The 10,907-nt window shown below is 33.4% G+C and overlaps 2 protein-coding genes across 4 annotated transcripts in view; one reads left to right on the top strand and one right to left on the bottom strand.

Moving 5' to 3' along the window:
* Window positions 1-5,779, bottom strand: part of LOC106101219 (T-complex protein 1 subunit eta) — a 10,546-nt gene extending 4,767 nt beyond the window's left edge. The window contains exons 1-8 of the mRNA XM_013280378.1: window positions 5,674-5,779; window positions 4,808-4,906; window positions 4,043-4,138; window positions 3,248-3,313; window positions 2,489-2,564; window positions 1,391-1,502; window positions 557-690; window positions 6-26 (exon numbers count right to left, since the gene is read on the bottom strand). Coding sequence (XP_013135832.1) covers window positions 6-26; window positions 557-690; window positions 1,391-1,502; window positions 2,489-2,564; window positions 3,248-3,313; window positions 4,043-4,138; window positions 4,808-4,906; window positions 5,674-5,676 — 607 coding nt within the window. The 5' untranslated portion in view covers window positions 5,677-5,779. The remainder of the gene's footprint in view (window positions 1-5; window positions 27-556; window positions 691-1,390; window positions 1,503-2,488; window positions 2,565-3,247; window positions 3,314-4,042; window positions 4,139-4,807; window positions 4,907-5,673) is intronic.
* A 56-nt stretch (window positions 5,780-5,835) lies between these two features.
* LOC106101231 (zinc finger protein 471-like) lies at window positions 5,836-10,907 on the top strand. 3 transcript variants are annotated; one of them, XM_013280389.1, is made up of 4 exons: window positions 5,836-6,445; window positions 7,713-8,366; window positions 9,345-10,552; window positions 10,646-10,907. In XM_013280389.1, the coding sequence occupies exons 1-3, from the start codon at window positions 6,260-6,262 to the stop codon at window positions 10,506-10,508; spliced, it is 2,004 nt and encodes a 667-aa protein (XP_013135843.1). In that variant the 5' UTR covers window positions 5,836-6,259; the 3' UTR covers window positions 10,509-10,552; window positions 10,646-10,907. The 3 variants fall into 3 exon arrangements, with proteins under 3 accessions (XP_013135843.1, XP_013135845.1, XP_013135844.1); XM_013280391.1 differs by lacking the exon at window positions 7,713-8,366; XM_013280390.1 differs by lacking the exons at window positions 9,345-10,552; window positions 10,646-10,907 and having other exon boundaries at window positions 7,713-9,337.

Consider the following 10,907-nt stretch of genomic DNA (forward strand, 5'->3'; position numbering starts at 1 on the left):
CGCACCACCTGATACCTTCTTGATGCCTAAAATATAGAAAAAGCGTTAAAAAAGATTATAATCAATTGAACTTAACTAAAATGTATATTTACTTAAACTAATTTAGGGGACAATTGGTAACAAGCATGTGTTTATTTTCTTTTTTTAAACGATTCTACTTGTTATAAAATAACCAGAAAAAAAAATTGACTCGAAAATATTCAACCATTGAGCTAAAAATAATAAAATAAAATTACGACCATTTTCCAGCGACTAAAACGCGACCAGTTGTCATGAGACAATTGACGTCAATCGTCTTATTCCATTCATAACATACGCTCAGATGTCACTTCGTTGTAAAAAAACAACAAAGTCAAGGTCAAAAAGTCAATAATCGATTCATTTTTATTATTCCTGGTACAAATAAGTCATAATTAATAATTCTATTCATTATTTTTTTTATTTTAAGGTTGGTTTTACATTTAAAAAAATCTATGCAGTAATGTTTTTATAGTTATAAAATATACTTAAATAAAGTTTGGTACAATTTGGCGTCATGCATATTGCTTATTCTAACCAATCATGTCTAGAGGCAGCAGCGGCGCGTCCAGCGCCAGTACAGCATCCACCACGATCTTGGAGAAGTGGTCCTTCTGCTGATGGATCAGCTTGGAAGACATCGCTGTCGACGCGCACTTACGAAGCAGTTCCCTGCAATATACAATAAATATATTAAAACTACTTGATTTTATATTTTAATCGTTAAGGAAATTTTTAAATTAAATACAGTAGTAAGAAACATCCATACATCTAAACATTTGCATTCATATCTTACTAATATTATAAATACGAAAATTTAGATGGATGGATGTTTGTTAGAGTTTGTAGCCTAAATGGCTGAACGGATTTTGATAAAATTTAGCATAGATGTGGAGGATAGCCTGGAAGAACACATAGGCTACTCACTTTTATTTTTTTTAAATTCCACGCGGACGGAGTCGCGGGCAAAAGCTAGTTTATCTATATATACAAAAAATTAGTTCTTATCTTTACTAGTATTATAGAGGAGACTTGTATTTTTTTATGTATTGAACTACTGGGACCATTTTAAGATTTCTTTCACCATTAAAAAGCTTTCTTTAAGGAACATCTTACTGATATCATAAATGAGAAAGTCTAGATATATTTGTTAGATGCAACCTAAACTGCTCAACGGATCTTGATAATTTTCATATATAGAGGATAGTCTGGAAGAACACATATCCTACTCACTTTTGTTTGTTTAAATTCCATGCAGACAGAGTCTAGGCAAAAACTAGTAGGCTATACTTTTTATTATTTTTTTAAATATCACACGAACGTAGTCGCGACCAATATGCAGTAAGTAGTAAGATATAAGATGGTTACAAACCTTTGTTCTTCAGGTGACTGGCATTCCACCTTCACAGCCAACTCCTTGACCCTCTCAATAGCGAGTCGTGCCGCCGTGCGCAGCGCCTTGATGATGATGCGAGGATGCACGCCTGGTAGGGCACACGTTATAAGTAAACGTGTATGGAGAAGTATGTATGTAGATTGGAGGTTGCTACTCATATGTATTACAATCCTCATGGATATCAGTAATTGGATCCGTTTGTTTTAATCATTTAATCTGTACTATTATAATAAAGCGTAAACACACACTTATTTGTTGCCTAAGATGTCAACAATTACACCATATTTTTGAATAATTTTTAATAAACAGCCCTACACTTACGTCATGCTTTAGACTATATATTTTCACTCCATTAAACTTAGGGGGTAAATATTTTGGATAAAAGCCCTAATGTGGGAAAGAGAACATAATTTGCTGCCAACATCAAGGAAGCAAGGTTGTCATCATGTCATGTCATTTTGACATTTGCTATTGATAATTTGACAAAATAAAATAGAATTTTCAAAATTCCTTGCGGATGAAGCCGCACGAGAACAGCTAGTCTTACTGATATTATAAATGTGAAAGTTTAGATGGATGTTTGTTAGAGTTTGTAGCCTAAACTACTAAACAGGTCTCGATAAAATTTGGTATAGATGTAGATGATAGTCTGGAAGAACACATAGGCTACTTATTTTCGTTTTTTTTTAATTCCACGCGGAGTCGCAAGCGAAAGCTAGTAAATAAATAGAAATTACTTACTAGCTATAAAAATCAAACTACAGGATAATTTTTGACATTTTCGTAGAACATTTTTAGGATTCATCGGAATAGTAGGGTAAAAAAATTAAAAAAACTAAACATGGAATACGACCTTAAACTGGCATGTCAGCTACCGGTACAATGTATACAAGCCAGTAAAATCTAATATCTATTTACAAGACATGTACTTGCATTCCAGTTAATATGACTGTAATTTGCACATGCCAGTATTATTCATGCAAGTATTCTTTCATTGTCTAAAAAAGCACAAATTCAGTTATATAGTACATAATTCTGTGAAATATTTAAAAGCTTAGCAAAATAAATTCTTACCATCTTCAACAAAAGGTTTCAACCTCTTCAGCAGCTCTCCGGCGAGGATCACAACAGATGTGGTGCCGTCACCAACCTTGAGTAACCACACAAGTCAACATTAATATTATTTATTAAACAATTAATACAATGTTATATTTCAAAGAAAACCTCATGTCTACTATCAAAATCCACATACAATTCAGTAATTGGATCCGTTTGTTTATAATCATTGGTAACAATCTTACTAATATTATAAATGCGAAAGTTTAGATGGATGTTAGAGTTTGTAGCATAAAGTTGTAGAGAACATCTGGAAATTGTCTGGAAGAACACCTAGTCTACGATTGTTTTTTTTTAATTCCACGCGGACGGAATCGAAGGCGAAATCTAGTTTCTACATGAATAAAATTCAGGTCTCAAACTTGAACTGTTTAGCTACAATTCTTTGAATTTATAGGAGGTTATAAACAGCATATCGCTATCTCTGTGCGGAACGCGCAAGAATGTGTGACAGAGAAAATCACCTCTCACTCACTCTCATTATAATTAACTATTAATGTCTCTTCCGGATTGGTCAATAAACTTAGTTTTTAATTGGTGTACATATTTTAGCCAATAAGCACATAGTAAATAAACTGTATAAATAGTTACAGTTAATACAGACATTACAAATCTGGACTCCGTGTTTTATTCTTCCCGCAAATATCGTCAATAGTAAAAGCCTCCCACAAGTTAAATTACAAAAAAAAATGTACAAAATTATTAATATTCACTCACCTCAGCGTCTTGAGACTTGGCGATGTCTACGAGGGTTTTGGCTGCGGGGTGCACTATATCCAGTAACTGGAATATTTAAAAAAATAGTCAAATATACAATTTTAATATCTCTATAACTGTATAACTAACAATATATTGTCATATTCAATTTATATGACAATTTTATTTACACTTCCTTATTTTGAACTTACTACGGTACAACCTAAATCTAAAAATTTGCCTCATAAAATAAAATTATCTACATAAACAAATCAGTAATTGGATCCGTTTGTTTTAATCATTGGCAAATAAAATCAGTTATATAACATTATTTAATTATTCTAATTCTTCAACTCAACAAAACACGGAGAAGTGTCGCTTTTGACGGATGGGACTTATACCTCTTTTAAATTTAGCCAGTACCGCTGCACTGGAATAAACTGTACGTACTCGCTGGCGCCTTAGTGTTTATATAATGTCAGTGTTTATTCAGCTCTACTGGCATATTGTAAACCAAGCATTTTTTAAAACTAAAGTATTAGTACATTTTTTTGTCCATTATAATATTTTTTTTACTATTTAAGCACTATAGTCTGATGATTTGGAGTATGTATTACCAATCTTGTGGTCAAAGGTTTGAATCCCGGCACGACTATTGTGAACCAAATCCTACCACAAGCCTATAGCTTAGTTGGAATGGTTAAAGGAAATATTAGTAAATTAGCAAAAATCTACTGATACTTTGTGTTAACACACAAAAAATTGAGTTCTAGGCTAGCTATTTATTAATGTTATAGTTTATAAATTTAATGTTACCTTCATAATAGTGGCCCCATCATTGGATATTACAGCTTTTCCATTGTGGTCTACAATCAACTTGTCCATACCCCGGGGGCCCAGGGTAGTGCGCACCTGGGGAAAGATATTTCATTGATCTATACTATTATAATAAAACGTAAACATACACTACTTTGTTGCCTAAGATGTCAGCAATTACACCATATTTTCGAATAACTCTTCTTTTAATAAAAAGCCCTACACATATGTCACACTTTAGGCTACATATTTTCATGCTGTTAAACTTAGGGGTAAATATTTTGGATAAAAACCATAAAGTGGGAAAGAGACCATAAGTTACTGCCAACAACAAGAAAGCAAGATTGCCATGTCATGTCATTTTGACATTTGCTATTGATAATTTGACAAATGTGAACAATAAAATGAAAATTTTATATGGATGAAGTCGCATGGCAACAGCTAGTTAGATGATAAAGAAATTAATACCCTACAGAGCTATTTTACTGTGTGAAAATTTATAGAATATTAGTGCAAATTGATGGCTCTCTTGTAAACAATCGTCAGTCACAATTTGCTATTTACACTGTGTTTTGTGTTTTTGAAAATTTAAAGGTAACAATAACAGAAGCAATGTGGATTTTGATTGTTTATTTTATGTTAATTGCATGCTTTTTTATACTGAATGTTTTATAGAATTTGCTATAGTTTCTAACTTTATTTATTACCTACAAAAATACATTTTTTCCAATCTATTATTATTTTAGATAAAATAGTGTAGCTTACCGCATCAACAACCAGCTGGCAGGCATTGATATTTGAGATAAGCTGAGGCTTGCCCTGCGACTGGTCCGTCCCCTCCTTCAGTACTAGAATCTGTGGTTGCTGAAACAAATGATACAAAGTTGATAACTTATTTCCTATTGTACCTTGATGTTTTGATTCGTTTTATTAACTTTTAACCTCATGTCTACTATCAAAATCCACATATACATTTCAGTAATTGGATCCGTTTGTTTTTAATCATTGGCAACATTATTAGCTAATTTTAAGTCTCCGCTGAGCTCCAAGCCTATCCTAAGTTAGATACATGTGCAGTTGTAATTAATTCAGAGAGAAATTACATTTATTCTATTCGTTTTGATACTTCTTATTACTACAAATTATAATTTAATCGTAAAGGTTAGATGTTTATAAGTTTAAATTTTACGAAAAAAAAAGGAGAATTAAGCGGGAATTTTGTGTCTGTTTAATTATTTGCATGAGATAAAATCACCTGTTAGTTATTCTTTTATTTAAAGCAGTAACTTAAGTCATTATTTCATAAAATAAAATCAGATGGCCGGTAGACATTGTTTTGATTCGCACATAGAATTTGTAATAAAAAGTTATAAATATTGTCATTGCACATATTTTGTCGACCACAATACAATAATTATGATACATTGTACGTCTACTGTTTATTTTCACTAAACTTTTCAAATTATTTCTCGATCTTTAACCTTATTTTCGAAACGTATTTTTGACATTTAATTTAACTTTAACCCATTAATATTATAAGCGATACCTAATTTACAAACTGAAGTAATTTTAATTAAAAAGAAAAGCACTAAATTTCAACGGATTAATGTAAAAATCTAAAATTTATTTACCATCTTAAATATTTTCTACTTTTCTCATAACACAAACCGTCACAGACTAAATAGATTTTTAGAAGACATCAAGTGACTAGACAACGACAAGTTACTATTTTTTTAATTGATTTAGTTTGTTGTTAATTTTAAAATAGTTAGGCACTTAAGTAAATAGGAACCTTGTATTTATTTAATGGTAGGCGAAAAAAGTAATATTAGTTTCCAAATCAATCACGATGGTCTCCACAATTGTAATTTTCAAACGGAACCGCCATTTTCTGTCTCCGTTTAATTAACATTTTAGAAACAAAATTAGCAGTATTAATTTTATTTTTACATTAATTATTGATATGACTGTTAGCCAGGTCCCAATAATGTTATTTATTACTAGGTAAATCTTTAAGCAAAACAATTTGAAAACATTCAAACACTTTGACACATTTAGACGTTTGACATAAGTTTGTCATTCTCTGTGGCAAGTCCAAATTGAAATTATAAGCATAAAATTGTTACGATTACAACTTTGCTCTAACTTACATACCATTTAACCAAATTCGTTACTTAATTGGAGCGTTATTCCAATAATTATTAGCATAAGTCTACAATGAGTCGCCAAGTGGACATAAAAGCGTTAGTTTCACACGTAGTGCGAGGAGATGGTATAAATAAATGTAGAATATGTATGGGAGACACTTCGGAAGGCCAAGTTTTTCTTGGCGATACAGTATTGATGGACGGGGATCAACCTGTAACTTTATCGGAGCTGCTGGAGACAATAACAGGAGTTCAGGTTAGTAACTTTATTATGTGTCAAAGTAATTGTAAACTGCGAAAAACGGAACGGCGTTTTGTTTGTCAGAAAAAAATGGCGGCAGATGGCGGTCTTCTTTCTCGAAAATACATTTATCATTAAAAAATTATCGCTTCAAATTATTGACTTTAAGGATAATCCTCTTAAAACTAACTCCTGATTTTTTTAAATATACGCAATAAACAAATTTTGCTGTACGAAATACCTGTGGGGTAAAATAAGAGTCTAAATACAGAACTTTGTTAAGATTTTAAGATACTCTACAGAATACGAAACCACAATCAAAAATATAAAACGTATTTTATTTTCATATATAGAAATAACCTAGAATAAATAAATAAATAAGAATAATAAACTGCAAAATATATTTAAAACAATTAAAACTACAGCAAAATACTCATTACCAATCTCTTATCACTATGTATGGTTGGCAAAGTATATACTGCTCTTTCATAAATGTATCGGCCGTCTGAATTTACTTAAAGCTTGACCTCTTTCAATCAATCCATCAACACTTCTATTTTTTTACACATAGAATTGTAAGGTTTTCTAGTTTGTGATTATGCCGCCAAAATACTATTGCATATATCCTATTCAAATCACATAGCAATATGTTATCTAGAATTGAATAATGCAAAATGTATTTGTGCCCTTTTTAAACCATTATATTACATTTAATACAATATTTTATAGTCATATAAACATGTTATAATTTTACCAAACCATAGATTGGACAGTTTTTGTAATAACTATACTGCAACTTAGAAATAAATAAAAAAAAAATTTCATACAAGAATAAATGTATAAGATATTATGTATTACAAACTTATTCGTCTCTGAATAATCAACATTTTAAACCTAAATATACTCATTTTTAACTGAATGGTCAAATTGTAAGTAAGAACTGAGTCTGTTGCGGGTTTTAGCTGCATTTCTTTATTAACCGAGCCATGTGGAATAATTGCCATACATATCAATAAATTCTTTACTAATAGGAAGCAGATGTTCTGTTGGTTTATATTTCTAATAGTATCTACATTTACAAGTATGTCGGCAGTAGAGCATCAGACATCCTTATTCCTGAACACTCAATGGTTTTTACTGAAACTACACATCAGAACAATTGTTTGTTCCCAATTAATATTATGATTTTGGTACATGCAGATTGACAATATGATTAACAATTTCATACACAAAAGAATGGATTAGAAAGAAAATATGATGTATAAGGGTTCGGTGGTTACAGATGGCGATCGATGAGGACTTGCCTGTCAACTTATGCTCGTTGTGCTCCATGTCCGCGTTAAACGCAGCCCATTTCCGCACCGCCTGCAGGCGTGCTGCCCACAAATGGGAGACTATTGTACAATTGCTGGCCAACATACCACAACACGCTAAAGATAGATCACTATTCGCATTAGTAGAAGAAGACCAGATGGTCCTTCTAACTGATTGTGATAGTATCTCTTCAAGTAAAACAGCGGCTTATAAACTAACAAGAAAGATGAGGAATATACAAAACTCTGAGAATGTTAAAACATGTCAAAAACAACGTTATGAATGTCCAGATTGTGGCAAACAGTTTGGCTATGTCCACCAATTGTATCGACATTTAAAGGAATCGACAGATTTAAAACGTGCTTGTTATATTTGTGCGAAAATCATGAATAGAGATGAGTTAGTGAGACATTTGAAAGAACAGCACAATCAGAAGCCTTATGACTGTAAAAAGTGTCCTGCTTTACTGCCTTCGTATAATAAATATGTTCAGCATTTACGACAAGCACATTCACAAGGTTCTTGCACTTGTGGTGACTGCGGACGGAGTTTCAAGACTGCCAATAGTTTCAGAGCGCATCTCTCAGTACATACGAAAAAGTCTTGTCCGAGCTGTGATAAGGTATTCCGTAACCAAACTTGTTATTTGTACCACGTGAAGAAATGCTGTAATTTAGAAAGAATAAAGAGTCATAAGGGTATGTTGGAAGTGAAGAATAAATGGAGTGAGAAGAAGGTAAAAGTGGGTTTGCGAGGAAGGGTCGATACGGAATGTATCTGCGATTATTGTAATAAGAAGTTTGCGGGCAAAAAGTTTATATCAGCTCATATACAAATAGTTCATATGAAGAATACGCACAGTCCATGCGTTTACTGCGGGAAGTTCCTCGCTGCGGCTCACATGTCAGAGCACGTAAAGAAGCATCAAGATTTGTCATTCAAATGTGACCTTTGTGGTATTGTTCTAAGGACTAAATTAGGTTATATCCAGCATTTACGTTTGCATAGTGGTGAAAAGCCGTACCCGTGTAGATATTGTAAGGAGTCCTTTTCGGCGTCCTCCAGACGGTCGGAACACATAAGGAAAGTACATAAGAGTTCTGATATAGTGTTGAAATATGAGTGTAGTAAATGTTCAGCAAAGTTCCGACTACCCTACATGCTGAAGAAGCATATGTTAGGTCACAGTGAAAGACAAGTTCAATTTGAATGTTACGTGTGTCACGAGAAATTCAGTACCTCCTCAACAATGCTGAAGCATTGCATGTTACATAAAAATACATAAAAACATCGAATGAAAAGTATTTAATAGTTGATTTGTGTTGAATAAGGTGGCGTAAAACTTTTTGGAATAATAAAAATGATCACACATTTTTGGTATAAACGAATTTAAATCTAACTACTACTGTAATGAATGTACTAATACTAATTACAATAGAGTGGAGTAAAATAAAGTAAATGGTTTGATCGCAATTTTATAAGATCTCCCATGTGATTTATTAAGGAAACTCAAAGCTCGTTCACATTGCATGACAAATTTTGTTTTAAACATAAGAAGACTTGGTGTAGAGGAGCGGGCTGACAGATCGCCTGGTTTCAGGTGGAGGAGGCGAAGAGTTTGCCGCGCGGAGTCTGTTCCTCATGCACACAGATGACGCTCTCGGCGGCGCATTTCCGTAATGTCTGCCACGAATCCGCTAACCAATGGACACGAGCCACGTCTATCCTCAATTCTATACCACCTCAACTATCTGAAGAGAAAGCTTTTTTCTTAATTTATAACAAAGATGCCATACTTAAAGATAATAAAAGTATATCGTCTATATCTCATGCTATTAGTCGACTAAATCAAATAACACAAGAGCCTATCCTCACCAAAAGTCATCGACAGAAATCTTTTACAAAAGGTTCTCCCTGGAAATGCAAAAGTTGTGGCAAGAAATTTCGATTACTATACACATTGAATATTCATCTGAGAATGACCACGAATAGAGCTTGTACACACTGTGGTCTAATCATTAACAAGAAAAGGTTGCATCAGCATTTGAAAAGAGCACATGGTATTCTTCTGTTTCACTGTGACACATGTCACAGATTATTTAAAAAGGCATCGGAATTGGATTTACATATACAAACAGCGCATAGCGTGATATCATACTCGTGTCCAGTTTGCAAACAAGGTTTTGTAAACGAAAGAGCGCTAAGAGCACATAAGTACGCTCACACACTATTTAACTGTCTATCTTGTAATAGTAGCTTTGAGAACTTGAGGTGTTACAGATACCATATTGGTCATTGCCAGGGGTCCAAAGCACCGCCAGATTCGTTATATGAATGCGATTATTGTGGGTATAAATACATAAAAAAGGATTCTCTAAGAAGTCACATTCAGAATAAACATTTGAAAGTATTACAATTTGTATGCCAGAAGTGTGGCAAGAGAAGTACCAGTCTCGCTCACCATAAGGCCCATGAAGTAATACACAAGACTGAAAGGGAAGTTTTCAAATGTCACTGTGGTGCAAAATTGACAACACAGCTCGGTTTCAACTTGCACCAAAGGATACATTCAGGTGAAAAGCCTTACGAGTGCAAGATATGTGGGGAAAGATTCCTGTCAACGTCCAGACGTCTGGATCACATGAAGAGGCGACATATGAACACTGAGGATATGCCCCATAAGTGTAGGGAATGCTCTGCTAGTTTTATAAGACCTTCATTGCTCAAGAAGCATTACAAAGTAGTACACGGTGTCTCCAGTTGATTTTTAAAGATTTTTTATACGGCATACTTGTGGATTTGTTCCAGGTATTGTCAAAAACTAAAAGACTATCGACAGAAAACAAACATTCCTTGACTTGTGTTAACAAAAATAAATACATTTTTTCTTTTTCATTTCAGATGACAGAAGACGATTTCTGCCCGCGTGGTATCTGCGTAACTTGTACAGACGCGGGCATCAACGCATATGAGTTCCGAATGCTAACGAAGAATTCTAACAAAGTGTGGTCCAACTGTGTGGACAATATAGATAAGGTTATCGACAGCGGAAAACCACCTAATTCCCTGTACACCATAATGAGGGAAGACCTATCAGTTCTGACCGTTAACAACTTTAAAGGCGACTCAAAATCTCTGCTGGATCATCTCGTCAATCGTGTTT

This window comes from Papilio polytes, unplaced genomic scaffold (genome assembly GCF_000836215.1).
Source record: "Papilio polytes unplaced genomic scaffold, Ppol_1.0 DF824002.1, whole genome shotgun sequence".
NCBI classification, from domain to species: domain Eukaryota; kingdom Metazoa; phylum Arthropoda; class Insecta; order Lepidoptera; family Papilionidae; genus Papilio; species Papilio polytes.